The sequence below is a fragment of the Haliotis asinina genome, chromosome 8 (assembly GCF_037392515.1).
Source record: "Haliotis asinina isolate JCU_RB_2024 chromosome 8, JCU_Hal_asi_v2, whole genome shotgun sequence".
Classification (NCBI taxonomy): Eukaryota; Metazoa; Mollusca; class Gastropoda; order Lepetellida; family Haliotidae; genus Haliotis; species Haliotis asinina.
In genome coordinates this window covers 60,366,422-60,385,124 of record NC_090287.1, presented here as the reverse complement: position 1 = coordinate 60,385,124, position 18,703 = coordinate 60,366,422, and the positions used below count along the sequence as shown (strand labels likewise).

Sequence of the window (18,703 nt, the reverse complement as noted above, 5' to 3'; positions counted from 1 at the left end):
CAATTTACTGTTTGAAAACTTGGTTCAATATTTAATATTTGCATGAGCAAGATCAGAAATGTAAGAAAAGAAACTTTACGATTCCTGTTTGGTTCCACATGGATCTCGATTTGTCAAGGTAAGGCTAGAGAAGTATGAATATTTATTGTTATATTGTACACAGACAGAAAACAAGGGAATGTTTGACTGTGATCCAGCATTTCACACTATTTGATGTATATCCTATGATACTTGAGGTTGTGGATCCCAGTTTTCCATCAATCTTAAAGGGCCAAGACTAAATGCCCTTTCTGTGTCAGTCTATTCTCCCAAAGCTGAAGGGACGGCTTGAGGAACATGCATTGGTACACAGGGTTCTTCAATGCATGGCATCCTAGGGACGGCTGGGGAACAAATTATCTCATTTGATACCTAATTATATTGTACATATATCTGGCCAAAAGGGGGTGCACACGCCTGGCCCCTGTCTCTGGATCGGCCCATGTCTTTCGCAGTTACGCTATGGTCTGAATTAGGAAGAACACAGTTCAGTACTTCTTTTAGTTTTATTTTTCACTGATAAAGAGCAGGCAAGTAAAAACAGATGGGCAACCCAGGGATAATGTTCCGAGTTAGACCAGGGTACGAACAGAATGTTCTACCCGTGTGGTTAGTCACGTGATATTGAACAATCATATCAGAAAGAACTGTATGGTTAGTATTGATAACACTAATGTTAGTAACATGCACATTTCCTTCAGTATGCATGGCTTCTGTCTAGCAATGATATGGTTCAGATAAAGAGTCAGGAACTTCATCATTTGCATGACCTGACCATCTTCTACATGTTCTGAAATACGTAAATACAAAATAACCTTAGCAGTACAAGTGTTGCAAGTGTATGTTAACGTATCAGATATACAAGCACCTACTCCCTATGATTGGTTTGTATGACAGCACTCTGACCTACGGGATTAAACAGGATGGGCCTTGTAATTGGGCTAGGGTACCAAGAAAGTAAATTTGAACCTCTTCCCCTTCTTTGAACAAGTATAGCAACTGAAAATTAGCTGGATGAAAATATTCCCTTCCTTTCTCTCAGGTGTGTTTTTGTTATATTATAATGTGAATCATTTAAAACATATGTAAGGTCTTAAGCATCAGATAGGGTACTATAGACAAAGAACACAAGATCTATTTAGTGTAGAGTCAACACAGTGAAGAAAACTTGAGAAACCTGTAGCTTGTAAGTATTAATGGAGATATCAAGGAAATGAGACGGAGAGGAGGGTGAAAGTATTGAGGAGGGTCAAAAATTAAAAAAGGTAAAAAATTAGTATAGAGCTTTCCTGTCAAATGCGAAAAGTCAACTCAGGAGGGATAATGATGAAAGGATGTTACCAAGGCAACAAATGACAACCCAAACACTCAAAGTCGATGAGGAGAACAGATTTCAATGCAGAGTCCTCTTCCCTTCAGGTAATAGCGGTGTGCAAAAACACTGTCTACAAACTTGTAAAAGAAATTTGAAAGTGTCCTAAAAGCCACAATATTGCTTGCCTCGAAAATGTTCAATAATGTAAGAATCCTTCTGTGACAAATAATCCTTGAAGTAAGCAAGATCTACTGCTTCTTTGAGAAAAGGAGAAATGATGTGTACACAAACAAAATAAAAGGGGAGTGAATAATTATCAAGGTGCAGTCTCCAGGTTCTAGTGCAGCCATCTAACTTCCTACCCAAAAGGAACAACTGAAAGCAAGCCCACTACCCTATCACCTGCCCTTTGTGCATCTAATCACCAGCTACTCATCAATCTAAGTTGGTGCCTCTTATCCATCTAATCAGGAACCTTTGATCATCAGTTTTTCATCCTTCTAATCAGATGCCTCTTATCCATCTAATCAGGTGCCTCTCATCAATCAATCAGGTGCCCCTCATCCATCTAATCAGGTGCCACTCATCTAGCTAATCAGGTGCCTTTCATCCATCCAATGAGGTGCCCCTCATCCATCCAATCTGGTGCTACTCATCCAGCTAATAAGGTGCCAATCTCCCATCGAATGAAGTGCCTCTCATCCATCCAATCAGGTGCCTCTCATCCAGCTAATCAGGTGCCGTGCCACTCATCCATCTAATCAGGTGACGCTCATCCAGCTAATCATGTGCCACTCATCAATCTAAACAGGTCGCTAATTCATCAAACTAGGTGCCAGTCATCCATGTCATCACGTACTTATCAGTTTAATCTGGTGCCCCTCATCCATCTAATCAGGTGCTGTGCCACTCATCCATCTAATCAGGTGCTGCTCATCCAGCTAATCATGTGCCACTAATCAATCTAAACAGGTCGCTAATTCATCAAACTAGGTACCAGTCATCCATGTCATCATGTACTTATCAGTTTAATCTGGTGCTGCTCATCAATCCAATCAGGTGCCACTCATCCATCTAATGAGGTACCTCTTATCCATCCAATCAGGTGCCCCTCATCCATCTAATCAGGTGCCCCTCATCCATCTAATCAGGTGCTCCTCATCCATCTAATCAGGTACCACTCATCCATCCAATCAGGTGCCACTCATCCATCTAACCGGGTGCCTCTCATCCATCTAATCAGGTGCCGTGCCACTCATCCATCCAATCAGGTGCCACTCATCAATCTTAACAGGTCGCTAATTCATCAAACTAGGTGCCAGTCATCCATGTCATCACGTACTTATCAGTTTAATCTGGTGCCCCTCATCCATCTAATCAGGTGCTGTGCCCCTCATCCATCTAATCAGGTGCTGTGCCACTCATCCATCCAATCAAGTGCCACTCATCAATCTAAACAGGTCGCTAATTCATCAAACTAGGTACCAGTCATCCATGTCATCATGTACTTATCAGTTTAATCTGGTGCTGCTCATCAATCCAATCAGGTGCCACTCATCCATCTAATGAGGTACCTCTTATCCATCCAATCAGGTGCCCCTCATCCATCTAATCAGGTGCCACTCATCTAGCTAATCAGGTGCCTTTCATCCATCCAATGAGGTGCCCCTCATCCATCCAATCTGGTGCTACTCATCCAGCTAATAAGGTGCCAATCACCCATCGAATGAAGTGCCTCTCATCCATCCAATCAGGTGCCTCTCATCCAGCTAATCAGGTGCCGTGCCACTCATCCATCTAATCAGGTGACGCTCATCCAGCTAATCATGTGCCACTCATCAATCTAAACAGGTCGCTAATTCATCAAACTAGGTGCCAGTCATCCATGTCATCACGTACTTATCAGTTTAATCTGGTGCCCCTCATCCATCTAATCAGGTGCTGTGCCACTCATCCATCTAATCAGGTGCTGCTCATCCAGCTAATCATGTGCCACTAATCAATCTAAACAGGTCGCTAATTCATCAAACTAGGTACCAGTCATCCATGTCATCATGTACTTATCAGTTTAATCTGGTGCTGCTCATCAATCCAATCAGGTGCCACTCATCCATCTAATGAGGTACCTCTTATCCATCCAATCAGGTGCCCCTCATCCATCTAATCAGGTGCCCCTCATCCATCTAATCAGGTGCTCCTCATCCATCTAATCAGGTACCGCTCATCCATCCAATCAGGTGCCACTCATCCATCTAACCGGGTGCCTCTCATCCATCTAATCAGGTGCCGTGCCACTCATCCATCCAATCAGGTGCCACTCATCAATCTTAACAGGTCGCTAATTCATCAAACTAGGTGCCAGTCATCCATGTCATCACGTACTTATCAGTTTAATCTGGTGCCCCTCATCCATCTAATCAGGTGCTGTGCCCCTCATCCATCTAATCAGGTGCTGTGCCACTCATCCATCCAATCAAGTGCCACTCATCAATCTAAACAGGTCGCTAATTCATCAAACTAGGTGCCAGTCATCCATGTCATCACGTACTTATCAGTTTAATCTGGTGCCCCTCATCCAGCTAATCAGGTGCCCCTCATCCATTAAATCAGGTGCTGTGCCCCTCATCCATCTAATCAGGTGCTGTGGCACTCATCCATCCAATCAGGTGCCACTCATCAATCTAAACAGGTCGCTAATTCATCAAACTAGGTGTCAGTCATCCATGTCATCACATACTTATCAGTTTCATCTGGTGCTGCTCATCCATCTAATCAGGTGCCTCTCATCCAGCTAATCAGGTGCCTTTCATCTATCCAATCAGGTGCCCCTCATCCATCTAATCAGGTGCCGCTCATCCAGCTAATCAGGTGCCACTCATCCATCTAATCAGGTGCCCCTCATCCATCCAATCTGGTGCTACTCATCCAGCTAATCAGGTGCCTCTCATCCATCTAATCAGGTGCCCCTCATCCATCTAATCAGGTGCCGTGCCACTCATCCATCTAATCAGGTGCCACTCATCAATCTAAACAGGTCGCTAGTTCATCAAACTAGGTACCAGTCATCCATGTCATCACGTACTTATCAGTTTAATCTGGTGCTGCTCATCAATCCATCTAATCAGGTGCCACTCATCCATCTAATCAGGTACCTCTTATCCATCCAATCAGGTGCCCCTCATCCATCTAATCAGGTGCCCCTCATCCATCCAATCTGGTGCTACTCATCCAGCTAATAAGGTGCCAATCACCCATCGAATCAAGTGCCTCTCATCCATCCAATCAGGTGCCTCTCATCCATCTAATCAGATGCCCCTCATCCATCCAATCAGGTGCCTCTCATCCATCCGATCAGGTGCCTATCATCCATCTAATCAGGTGCCTCTCATCCAGCTAATCAGGTGCCCCTCATCCATCTAATCAGGTGCCCCTCATCCAGCTAATCAGGTGTCCCTCATCCATCTAATCAGGTGCCACTCATCCATCTAATCAGGTACCTCTTATCCATCCAATCAGGTGCCCCTCATCCATCTAATCAGGTGCCGCTCATCCATCTAATCAGGTGCCCCTTATCCATCTAATCAGGTGCCACTCATCCATCTAATCAGGTGCGACTCATCAATCTAAACAGGTCGCTAATTCATCAAACTAGGTGTCAGTCATGTACTAATTATGTACTTATCAGTTTAATCAGATGTCTCTCATCCATCTAATCAGGTGCATCTCAGCAGAGACCAAAGTTTTTCACTACACCTTACCATCCCTCCATCTTCTCCCATGAGAGATCTATGTTCACCTACACCTAACCATCCCTCATCTTCTCCCGCAAGAGATCTTTGTCCACCTACACCTAACCATCCCTCCATCTTCTCCCATGAGATATCTATGTTCACCTACACCTAACCATCGATCTAGCTTCTCCCGAGAGATGTATGTTTGCTTAACATCTGACCATATCAATCCCTAATTAGTGTTCATAAACACGTAGCCATCCAGCCATGCTGCTCTCAATGAGAGACCTATGTTCATGTACTGGGTGTATCCACCTACTGATCCTCTTCCTCCCAGCAGAGATCTATGTAGAAGCAAAGCAAACAAGTGTACACATCTATGTACGGGCGTGGAAACCGGTGGCAGCAGTGAAACAACTACACAACTCAGAAAGGTGGCAAATCTATGATCAAGAAACAGCTCAGTCTGAGGCTACCCAACAAAGGGAGGTAACTCTGAGCTAGCAACTTACTGCACCTCCTCTTCGGAATCTGAACCGCTCTACAAACAGAAGACAGAAAACATCAACAGTCACACAACAGACATGTTGCTGGAGTAGTTGCTCCATTCCAGCACACGCACTGTAATCATAGTACAAGAGTGGGAGATGTCGTGGACATTCATGTCAAATTGATTCCCAACAGTACAGATCACCAGTCACCGATACAAAGAATACATTCTACTTCATCTAGAACCCCACCCCCCTCCCCTCCCCTCCAAAAAGCGTGTTTGAGAAATTGAGGAGCATTAAAAAATGAAGTCAAAGTCATTCTGAGAATTATTTTGACTACATGTCTCCATTCTAGTTTGTCTCCATTCAACCTTCATAACTGGTGACAAGTGTTACAGGATGTCTCCCTGCTTTACTGGATAGGATGTACCTGTTTATTGAAGGTAGCTCTTGTGGGGAGGCTGTTGATGAGTGAGTTCGTCTGTACGACCACTAGTCCCTATGTCGATGTGTTTAGCCTAGTGCCAATGTCGATGTGTTTACCCATCCTAATGTCAATATGTTTACCCTTAGTCCCAATGTTAATATGTTTACCCTCAGACCCAATGCCTGTACTTTTCATCCTCTTTTTTTTGTTGTAAATGCTGTATCTACAACACCTGTCTGTACAGTGACAGGGAATCACTTGACTGGTTACCTTTATGCTACAGTAAACTACAGGTGAGAATCAGAGATGCATCATGTTGGAAGCCACAACTCCACAACATGAGTACGGCTATATACCTGACAAGTCACACATCTTGATACATGGCATAATGTAGAAGGCATTGTACACAAGCAGTATATTGGAACTATTAGGCGATTAAAATATTTATTTTGTTGGTTTACAGATCTGACTCCCAGCTCAAAAAATAGCAAAATGAAAAATAACAAAAAAATAAAATTACCTTTCTGATATATTGCAGACTCTGATAGTACAAATCTAGAAATAAATATGTTTTACATAAAATTTTGTTTCAGTTAGTATGTGCTGTAGAAAGAATTCCTTGTGAAGTAAGAAAATACAAAGCGTGTAATCACTGCAAAGCTTGAAGCAAGGGCACCTAGTTACAGCCCTTTGATGACATTTTAGTTGTGCAGTAGCTAAGGCTGGAAGAGTGATGACTTTCATGTGCCTCTACAAGAGTACTGACAAGAATATATTTTTAAACTGGATTGAACAACCCACATTTTGAGAACAAAATACAATTCTGTAAACCAACGAAGAGAAAATAATCGCCCAATAGAACAGTGAATGCACAAAGAGCTAGTGTAGCACACGTGAGACAAGCAAACATTGGCTGGGCTTACCTCTTCGGCTTTGATCAGTCTCTCATAGATTAGTGGCTTCCCTTCATAGAACTCTCCATCCTGGCTCTCGCTGTGGGACCGCTGACGACCTTCACGTAGCACTCGGATTTCAGGTTGTGGGGAGGGGTTAGCGCTAAGGTTTTGAGCTCTGCGGTGACGCTGGGAGATTTTCCGTTTTGCTGATAAGGTCAAGTCATGTGGCCCGACGCCTACAAGGAAGTCAGGGCAAGGGATCAATAAAAAAATAATACACAAACATAAGGTGAGGAGCATGGTTAGACACCTGAACAAGATTCCAGTTATATCAAAGCATGTAAGTTTATTGTGGGAGAAAAGTTCTAAATGATGATGGTCTCAGATATTTCCAATCTGGGTAAAACCCATGAGTTAACACAAAGGTATGGTGCAAACAAACCTTTAAAAGGAATGAGACAGAGCCAGACAATATTGTTCCTATTATGGCTGATGGACAAAGTTCACCACAAAGAATTGAAAAGCATTAGATTGGGCCACAGTGTTAGTCCTTTCTATTTATGCTTTGTAGTAACTAGGCCACTGGTAAGTGTTGATTGTGGGTATATTGTTGGTGACCTACCATTCAACATGTACTAAGAGCAACCTACCATTAGACATGGACTGCTGGTGACCTACCGTTCAACATGTACTAAGAGCAACCTACCATTGGTGACCTACCGTTCAACATGTACTAAGAGCAACCTACCATTGGTGACCTACCGTTCAACATATACTAAAAGCAACCTACCATTAGACATGGACCGCTGGAGACCCACCACATGTACTAAGTGCAACCTACCATTGGACATGGACCATTGGTGACCTACCGTTCCAACATGTACTACGAGCAACCTACCGTTCGACATGGACTCCGTCCTCCTATGTCCTTTACTCCGACACTCCATTACCACCAAATCCTTGCAGTGCTTGTGCGCATTGATTGCACAATCTGGAAATACAGGGCAGAATGTACACAATGCCTACAAAAGGTTAATGACATTAAAATCCAAGCTGTCTGCGCTCATTCATCCACAAGTCTGCGCATAAATGGGTTTTGTAAATGTGCTATAATAAATCATTATTAATGTAAATGGATTTCAACAAAACAGAAAATGCCCCATTATAATAGTGGTGACAGTTTTGAAAATATTACTGTCCATGTGTACAAAATCGAGACTGTTAGTCTTTAATATGAACAAAAGGAAACTGCAAATGTGTAATAGAAACAATTTGCAAGCCAATCAGCATTTTGATTTAGGATTTCTTCACTGTCTGTATGCAAAAGAATCAAGTACTGCTGCTTACAAGCCAGGTAAATATATCCAGAAGCAACCTACCTTTACATTTCCAGCCCTGCTTGATCAAGCCCCACAGCTGAAAGAAGACAGTTACCACGATTACAAACAGATGCTCTCAGGTGAGACAGTGTCTCATCTTCAATATTACAAGATTTTAAATACCCTGCAGACAGTTTATTCTACACTGTATAAATATGTACATGTATACCCTACAAATAAAAGTGTCCATATTCCCCTACAAATACAAATGTCAATAGTTCCTGGACACATACAAGTGTCCACATTTCCTTACAAATACTAGTGTCCATATTCCCCTACAAATACAAGTGTCCATATTCCCCTACAACTACAAGTGTCAATAGTCCTAGGACACATACAAGTGTCCATATTACCAGGACACATACAAGTGTCCATACTTCACAGACACACACGAGTCCTTTTTCCCCAAACACATACAAGAGTCCATATTCTCCAGACACATACCTGTGTTCATATTCCCCAAGAAATACAAGTGTCCATATTCCCCAACACGTCCAAATTCAGTAACATAAAATACAATTCCCCAACAAATACAGAAGTCATATTCCCTAGAATGTTCATTATTTTGACATGTACAAGCAAAGTCAGTTTACTCACCAGCCCTGTACAGTGGATACAGAAGGTAGGTTTGAAGTATGTGGTTTCATGGAAGGCGTGCTTGAAACTACTGCGCACAGCATGGCAATTGGCTCGGATGAAGTATGTTTTCATTTCCTCTTTGCTTATCATTCCGTCTCTACAACAGAGAGCACTCCAGTATCTCCATATGCACGTAACAGCCACATCCAAAATGTCAACAATCTCTATACAACACTCAACAGCAGACATGAAATAGATCCATTACCCATACAAAAATTAGACTCGCTAAAGGGCTCACTATATGTCATGTATACTTTCATCGAAGATGAATTTCTCCACTAACTTGGGGGAACCCACTGCAAACCTTCAGCAGATGAATTGAACAAGGATCATGCATCAAATTGCTGAAAGACATATGCAAATATCACACATGTGAGCAGATATGTTTTGGTGTGACGTTTTGTTAAGAATTCGCTAATTTTCAAAAAATTTCATCATTTATTGAATTCATGACAATAATCAGTTCATGTGAAAACAGAACCTTTAGACAGAATATAATCTTTTGCAAATCTAGATTAGAACAGTAGACTGAAAGAGTGGCTACATTTACACAAGTGAGTCTAAACTTTTGATGAGTAGTGTTTTTTCAACTGGTCATTTAAAACTTTCACCTGATACACTTCATTTCACTTACTTACATAAAAGTTCGCTGACAATCATGACTGATGAAACAACTATTATGATGCATATGTGACCATAGTTCCTGAAATATTTCCAGAAATTGTCTTTTCCTTCCCTGTTGTTACCATATTTTGACTAGTCATGATGTTATACTTCTTTTCTTCTTTCTTTTCTAATGACTATAACTTCATGTGACTTACTGATCGGCGTCCAGCACACAGAAGGAATCAATGAAGGGGAAGTTGCCAGCGATGGCCTCAAATTCCGCGTGAGAAATAAACCCATCTCGGTCATGGTCATAGTTTTTGTACACGGCCTGAAATAAAACAGAAGTCCTTCAATGATTAGTACTGCTAGATGAGCACACTGTAAATAGATAGATAAAAAGATTGCTGCCAGTGCTCTGCTTAAGTGATGGCTGCCGATTAACTCAATAATATGGCTCGTAAGTAACAGAAGAATTTACACCAATGTTCATAATTTTCATGGCATCCTGTTTCAGGTGCTTCAGCGTGCTGAAATTATTATCAACTGGTAATATTTGATTTTCTATGACACTGATGACAAGGAGTATCAGTGACTTGTCCTCCACTTACTTCCACCATGTCGTGGACATGTTTGTTGATGGTGGTGGGATCAGGGGGCTTAACTCCGGCCACCCAGTCAGCAAACACTACTGGCTTTGTTGGAGTTGTGGGCTGGAGGAGAAACCAGTTCTTGTTACCATTAATCAGATATTATGTTATGAATGTTTTCACACACTACACAAAGTAGACCTGTAGCATTTCTTCATATTTTTTACTCAAAATGGCCTTTACATTGTATTTTACCTCTTACATCAAATCATTTCCCAGGACCTAGATTTTCAAAGCTATCGTAGTGCTAAGATAGTCAAAAGTTAGTGTTAATGAATAACACTTACAACTATCATAGTTCTGAGAGAGCTTTGAAAAACTAGGCCAGGCATCTATTAGTTGCTGCAACCACTTCTCTAACAAATGAAACTACAAAAACATTAACTGGCAATTTGGCATGCATGCTGCTATAATTTTTTTTCTTGACAACACATGGCTGCTACAAACTATTGCCCAGACAACCCCATATGTTGCTTGTTGCTTCAAACTATTTCCCTCACAACACCACTTCTTATGTGCACCTACAAGACATTTTCTCTGACATCTGAAAATGTTGCATGTTCTGACAAAATACTTCCCTGACAACTGTATATGCTGCTTACTGATTCAAACTATTTCCCTCACAATACCACTTGTGTGTAGCTACAGACATTTTCTTTGACATCTGAAAATGTTGTATGTTCTGTCAACCTATTTCCCGGATACCATGATGTGTTTCTACTCACAGATGACACTGATCCCCTGGGTTCCCGGGCTAGAGAAAGCTCGTAAATCTCATCCTCTGTGTAATGGAGATCCAGGGACAACTGCAGGATGGAAACATTCACAGTAAGTTTATTGTCTACCATGTCCTGTATTTGTGATGATGTTAAGAATACTTCTTCACTAAAAGCAGGGAAGAATCTCAAGTTTTGATTGGTTCACATGACTCAGATAAAATACCATGCACACCCATCACGATCCACAAGCAGGGAGTACAAAAGCCTTATCATCCCACCACGCCTCGGTGACCAGGCAAAGGGAGAAAAGTGTGCATCGCCAAGCCTTTAGTATAATGTATGCTGCATTGAGGTCAATCGATCAGCTAGTGTCAACACTGCAGCAAGGAAATGTTTTGCAACAACCTGTATTGTTTTCTTTTGATTTAGTAAAAATATTCAGCTAGAAAGATGCGTTATCACATTGTGTCTCGGGAATTACAGAGTCTCATCAGTCCCTCAAAAGACTGTATTCTCTGTGCAGAGAATGATAAAACTGATACAACCTTATGAAGGAATGATAAAACCCTGTATTTCCCTTGACACGATGTGATAACTTATATTGACATGTGTTTTTCAGATATATTGTGAGTTTGGATTTATGTCGCTTTCAGTTTCCGCAATAGCCAAGCAACACAACTGTAGCGGACACAAGCAATGGGCTTCACACATTATTCCCATTAAGGAATCAAACCTGGGCCTTCAGCATGACAAGCGGACACCTTAACCACTAAGCTACCCCTCAGTCCCTGCAGTGACACAGGGCATACCACTTTGTTCAGAATTATTGCAGTTATTACATATAGTGACATGCATGTGTAAATGGATGCATGTATTGGTCTGGACTAGAGCCACTTATAAAATGCCGATTATAATACGGTATCCAAGGGGATACCATACCATTATGGAACATGCACACCCTACTCTACTAAAGAACATAGATTGTCCTTGTTTTATTCGCCTGATGAAGTCAAGATGACAAAATGTAGGATCTTTTTGTATCTGTTGGTGCAGCACGTACTAATTAAACTTTAGGTGGTCAACTTTCCAGGCAGACACTCTAGCCACCAGTCCACAGCAACACAGTTGAGTGAGGGAATGAATCGACATGTGCAGCTCTTAGCAATATTCAACTGATACCGAAGTTGGAGAAAGAATGATTACTGGCTATCTGTATAGATCCTGCATATTGATAGAAAATCGGTAACAAAACATCGATTGACTTGCACCGATAAATATCGCACAAGTACTTTCGACCAACAATGAAAAAAGAGACTGGAAAAATCAACATGCGTTTCATGATTGGATTAAGAACTACAAATATGTGGATTCACTCTGAGAAACTTGACTGACAGACTGCAATCTGTCTTTGGCACCACAATAGTTTATGTAAGATATTATCAATGACAAAATATGTATATCAATAATCATTCGTAACTTTTCCCATTGACAACATTTGTTATTATTGATCACTGTCGCCTGCCCAAACTAGATTAGACTTCTGTCATTGTACAAACTGCACTGTTGTACATCTCATTTCAATGCTAACTCTTCTCAACACAAGGAAGGCATTATCCATGAAACCTGGGTTAACACTGTACAATAAAAATATTGCCACTTACTCTCAAAGTATTGACTAAGTCCATATTGGCATCAACAGGGTCGCTGTCTTGTCGTTGTAGGCGCGTGAGCTCGGTGAGGATGAGGGACAGTTGAGCCATCTTGCGGAAGTTGACCAGGTTACCTTCCACCTTGTCTGGGAGGGCCGTGTGCAGAGAGATGAGATCCTTTAAGTGGACACCCCTGGAGAGGAATCATCAGCTTCTTCAGCATTTCAGTTTCAGGCTCAGATGCATACATCAGGCATACCTCCCTCCCATGTTTCTGTCACTCATGTCACGTTCTCAAGGCTAAACTCACGAATCTCACAACACACTAGGTGAAATAGGTCAGAATAGATGGATTTCAGTGACTTTTCAGAGAGCGACTGAATGAGTTTGGTTTTATACCGCTTTTAACAATTTTCCAGCAATATCACAGTGGTGGAAGACCAGAAATGGACTTCATAACTTTTCTGAAAAGGCAATATTATGCCTTGGCTTTATGGAGGCTTCAGGACCCATTCATTGAGGCTGCCCTTGGACTCGAGCATCTCAAGCTGTTTGCCCAAGTTTCACTCACAATGAACTAGAGGCTATGCACAATGGTTTTCAAACATGAACTGCAGACTAGAACAACCAAATCTCACTTGGAAGAAGTACACGTAATACTAATAACTAATATATATGCACTTGTACAGTGCTTGTTTCCAGTACAATAAGCTGCTAAAAAGTACTTGTGAGCAGTGAACTGTCCTGGGAATACACATTCAGTCAAGTCTCGTTAATCTGACCTTCGTTATCCAACTTTACCCAATGCTTTTGTTGGTAACAAACTGAATAAACACAACTTAGTATCATTTATTTAGTTCAACATCCTCGTTAATCCGACAATTTGCTGTGTAACGGATGATGTCAGATTAACGAGACTTGACTGTAGTCTAATACTAGCAGACTTTAAATAAATGAGTTTTCATCAGTGATCATGATTCAATCTCAGGTGCAGCTCTTACTTTAAGTGGGAGGGAGTTCTCGTGGGTGAGATTTCTAAAATTCTCTCGCCAAATAATTAATAAGCTGAAGCATTAGTATGAAGCTTCAGAACACACTGGTTGCAGGGATGTAGAGCTCTCTCAGGTTTGTATTCTGGGATGAGATCATAAATGTAAGGGGGGTTCTATGGACTGGTGCATCTGGTGCATTTCCAAAGACAAAGTTAAGACACTTAGCACATAATGAAACATCCAGGACGCCATCGGTTCCAAATACATTCCCATGCTTCAAATACTCAATAACACCCAGAAATTGACCAACACATGATGTTTATCTCCTAAATGAAACATCTAGGACTTACAGGATTGGTATTTTAAAGCCTGTTGCTTGGTGATATATTTTCCTGTAATTACTGAAGTTGTTATTAGATGACAGCAGTTCCGTGTACTCTATTAAAATCTGGAAAAAAAGAAGAGCAAACATTTGATGAGGGTTATTTAATCAAGTATTTCACAGTAAGAACACATCATCTTAAGATGTATAAACCAGGACAGTGTATATAATTATAACACAATATACAATGCTGACGCATCACACCAGAGTTTGTGACAAGGAAACCCAGGTGACAAAACATGGCCACTCGTGATCACACAGTGGAACAAGCAATATATAATAACATCAAACAATTTATGAAAACCCAAGAACTTATTTACTGAAATATATCAAGCCAAGAGTCCTCAGACAAACAAATTTTGAAGGAGTGGAGACATTCAGACAAGAGTTGTTTGTTCAGATAATGATCAATTCAAGCAGAATTATTAAAATCTAAATATTTTAGATATTTAAATACTTACCTTACCATAGGTCTTATGCATATTACCTCAAGCTTCGCTAGAAGAGATCAGACAGTCGTTGATTCGCCATTCCCTGGATGGCTACCTCATGTAATCTACGAATGTAGTCACGGAAGTGACGTGATCTCCCCACTTGCGCGAGAGCGCAGAATCCAAAATTCACTTTTACCGCCAACCGGAAGGTCCGAAGAGTCCAAAGTGGGGAGGAGCATCCAGCGTTGGGAGGGAGTCACCGCCCTATGGTAAGGTAAGTATTTAAATATCTAAAATATTTCGATTTTAATAAATTTTTAACTTACCTTACCATAGGTCTTATGCATATGGCTTCGACAGATGGATGGTGGTGTGGACTCCGGAGGACCATCCCTCAGCAAACAGTGCACATGCAACAGGAGAACTTGGGAAACCAATGCCAACGGTCTCAGGATAACACCTGGAGCAGGACAAAGAGTAACCCAATAGAACTCCAAAGAAAAACCGACGCACCCTGAGGGTGAGGTTAATCTTAAGACCAACGGTAAGTAACAGCGTTATTACCTAATGGGCGGACGGTCGGGTAAGTTGCTGAGCAACTACCAGTGGACCAAATGACTGTAACCCCTCCACATCTTCAACTGTCAGGTCCCTCAAGTAGTGGGAAGCGAAGACAGTTGATGATTTCCAGAAACAACCCTCCATGATCTGCGCTACCGTGCAATATCGATGGAGGGCCATTGTAGATGCCAAAGCCCTGATCTCGTGCGGGTTATTTGCTACCGGATGAGGCAGGAGCTTGTCGTCGTAGGCAGCCAGGATTGTCGATCTGAGCCAAAGGGCAATCGTGTTCCTGTTTACCTCTCCTTTGCAGGTCGACGCAAATGGGATGAATAGTCTTTTGCGGGACCGTCTCCTAGAGGCTGACCTTTTAATGTAACATCTCAGAGCTCTGACCAGACATAGCAGTTCCTCCTCCAAGTCATGATGACCAAGGATCGTAGACAAAGGAGGGATGGAAAATAACCTGTTGGGCTGCTCGGGAAGCAGGTTCTTAGCCACAAAGTCCCAGAGCAGACCCAAATGGACTCGTCCGTGCCTTGACTGTTCAAAGTGAATCTGTGTGACGTCAAGAGCATGGATCTCACTGACTCTAGCCGCTGTCGCCAATGCTAGTAGGAAAGCCGTCTTCTTGGATAGGTGTTCAAAAGAGGCTTCCTCTAACGGCTCATACGGCGGTCCTCTAAGATGTTGTAGAACGACATTAAGATCCCAGGCTGGAGGACGAAACTTGGCCTTCTGGTCTTCCAGCTTGAAAGCTTTGAGAAACGCAATCAGTTCCGGTACCTTGGAGATCTGTTTACCTGACTTGATCGCAAGGACAGAATTCAATGCTGACAGATAGGTGCCTAAGGTACTGCCTCTGAGATGTCTAAAGTTCCTTAGAAAGAGAACTTTGACACAAACTGAGGGGATGTTGCCATAGGATCTTGAGATCTATGAGCGCAAAAATTCTCGAACGAGCGCCATTTGTCGTCATATAGGGATCGGGTAGAAACTATGCGCGCGAGCTATAACGCTCGCCACGTGCATGGAGTAGCCCTTAGCCTTTAACGCCCTCTGCAAATGACCCATGCGTGAAGATGGACTCGCAGTGGATCCGGATGCCGTTGTCGACTGTGTGGATGCCGAAGTAGATGCAACCACTCTGGAAGTTTGTATGGTTCTCCGCTTGCGAGTCGTCGAAGGTTGGGGAACCATGGCCTGGCTGGCCACCAAGGTGCGACCAAAAGCAGTTGCAGGTTCTGAGTCTGCTTGACCTTAGCGACCACTTCTGAGAGAAAGGGCTGGTGGTGGAAACGTGTAAGCGTCCAGACCTTCCCACGACAGGGACATCGCGTCGATCGCTCACGCCTCCAGGTCCATAAAGTGACTGAGTGGAAACCCTGTGCTCCCGGGCGATTAACTTCGCCACTTGAGATGAGTACCCCTTGGCCCTCAAGACTTTCACAGATGGTCCAGGCGCAAAGATGAAACCGCGACGGAACCAGGTGCAGTGTCCGATTGTGAGGATGGAACAACAATTGGTCCCACTCTAGAAGCCGATTATTTGAAACGTCTCTCCACACAACATATTCTCCGTTGGTGATAGACGTAGGGGGTGAGATAAGGCGTCTGCCATGAAGATGCAGGCTCCTGGTATGTGAGATACTTTATTTTGGAGGATCAGACTCGACCACATCGAAGGGTAGAAACGACAAGTGTAGTAGAGGTCGAGGCCTCCTTGACCCTTGTTTACCTAGAAAGCTACTACTGAGTTGACCGTATGGATCATCAGTAGCTTGTCTCTCGGTGCTGTCAACCAATGACAGACATGCATCACCGCTTTCATCTTCAACTGGGTGATGTGAAGAGATTGAGCTCCACTCTTCCAGAATCCTGCTGCAACCTTCTTGACTAGATAGGCACTCAATCCTTGGAGAGAAGTGTCTACCTAAAGATGGTTGTTGAATGACGGCTCTAATAAGTAACTTCCTACGCAAACATTGACCAGCGAGCCTACCACAGGTGTGGTGTCAAGACGTCCAATGTCGTAAACCTGTCATGAAATCATGATCAAGAAAACGCTGTCATAGACGTAATAGTAGACGTCTACGTCTGATCATATCCTAAGGTGACATGAGCAAATCGAGTAGACATTATCACTGACATAGTGATAACGGACAGAGTAGAGCTTGCTTTTAACATAGCCTTGAACTTCGACCCCCGAACCTGGGACTGCGATGTGATGAATCAAGTCCCGCGGAGTTAGTTAGTCATCCAAGCTGACTTAACAGCCTGATAATGAAGTCCACCCCTCTCAAGATAATCTTGTATGCCGTAAAGATGCGTCATTCTTCGACTTCAGAATAACCACGCTGTTCATTATGAATGTGTTGACATTTCAAGGAAGTCTATTTATAGCTGGCTGTCTGTCCGATCAGAAACTGCCATACATCGCTGCACGCCTCCTGATAGGCAGCGTTGAGACTACTGTTAGAGGATCTCTATGCCGACTAGAGAAATCCAATGCCGCTGTAGACTGCTAGTCTAGAGTGTAACGACATCTTTCCATCGTAAATGACTAAGTCACTGCAGACAACTTCCTTACACTAGAATAATAACAACACATTCTGCGCAGGGCATTGTCCCTCGATGACCAATCAGAACGTAGATGTAACGTCCCTGGGATACTTTGCAGGGCGTTGTCTCTCGGGGACCAATCAAAATGTAGACGTGACGTCACCGGTGTAGCAGGTAACTGATCACCATGAAATCTTGTAAACGGTGATACCCTGCTAGCCTGTAGGCTTAACAGTAACCATGCTGTATGGCGAGCACGTGTCTAAAGGAGTAAAGCGCGCGAAAACCCTTCCGCCGCTTGAAAACTGACGCAGACAAATTGCTTTCCAAGTACATGTGTTGGAATTTTCCCCGAAGATAAATGCTGCCCTCTCTTGTAATAAGAGGTGTAGTTAGGCGTGGCACTTTGTAGTTGTCTCGAAAAATCTTCGTGACAAAATGCGTAAAGCACGTGAAAGAAAACTTTCTCCGCTTGAAGTATATGTAGACAAATTGTAAAGTAAGGATCTTCGAGGATGCAGCCAGTCCCTCCAAAGGACACCCAGTCTCACGCCTACCAGCAGAGGAATATCTGGTACGGTGATCAATCCTCGAGGCGTTGTCTTCAGACAAGTCCATCGCCGCCGCCGAGGTAGCTGACACCAGAGCAGACAACGGCTTAAGCATCCGCTTGAGTTCAGTCTCAATGGTCACCCGCTTAGAATCCTGCACTCTGTAAGAGAGCTGCGAGGAGCCCAATAACCGCTACATAGATTCAACCAAGACCACCACGCTGTCCGCGAAAACCAGGCTGAGTATCTTGTAATCTGACTTCTTGGATTTACACACTTAGAAATTCGGATTAGATGACAATTTTTCAAAGACCGCATCTAATACAGCCACGGCATCCGCCACCATAGGATCAGGCGGGATGAGTAGCTCCGGCGATAAATGAAGTGCTGCAGGGTTGTTGGAATTAGCCGAAGGTGAAGGGCAGTACGGTAACCTGTCAGCAATCCACTCGAAGACGACTGATAAGGGTAGTTAAGTGTCATCACCATCGCCGTCGCCTCCTGCCTCCTCGTCGAAGTCCGGGCCAAAAACCTGTTCTTCCAGGTCCTCATAGGAAACGGAATTCGAATCACGCCGCGATGTAGGAGACCAAGTCGATGCATGAGCAGCAGATTCCTTGGACGAGATCCAAGGTGGTTCCGGCGACCGCAAACGCCGAGTTCTAGAGGAGCGTCGAGGT

At 43.0% G+C, this 18,703-nt stretch overlaps 1 protein-coding gene across 3 annotated transcripts in view; it reads right to left on the bottom strand.

The window, feature by feature from the left end:
• LOC137294092 (ras guanyl-releasing protein 3-like) overlaps positions 1 to 18,703 on the bottom strand; it is an 80,325-nt gene that overhangs the window by 11,381 nt on the left and 50,241 nt on the right. For 2 of the 3 annotated variants that reach the window (XM_067825038.1, XM_067825039.1), the window contains 9 exons: positions 13,884 to 13,981; positions 12,554 to 12,734; positions 10,899 to 10,979; positions 10,135 to 10,236; positions 9,739 to 9,854; positions 8,876 to 9,014; positions 8,279 to 8,315; positions 7,798 to 7,890; positions 6,927 to 7,135 (listed from right to left, as the gene is read on the bottom strand). In XM_067825038.1, coding sequence (XP_067681139.1) covers positions 6,927 to 7,135; positions 7,798 to 7,890; positions 8,279 to 8,315; positions 8,876 to 9,014; positions 9,739 to 9,854; positions 10,135 to 10,236; positions 10,899 to 10,979; positions 12,554 to 12,734; positions 13,884 to 13,981 — 1,056 coding nt within the window. Of the gene's footprint in view, positions 1 to 5,597; positions 5,627 to 6,926; positions 7,136 to 7,797; positions 7,891 to 8,278; positions 8,316 to 8,875; positions 9,015 to 9,738; positions 9,855 to 10,134; positions 10,237 to 10,898; positions 10,980 to 12,553; positions 12,735 to 13,883; positions 13,982 to 18,703 lie in introns of all 3 variants that reach the window. The other variant, XM_067825040.1, reaches the window with a different exon arrangement.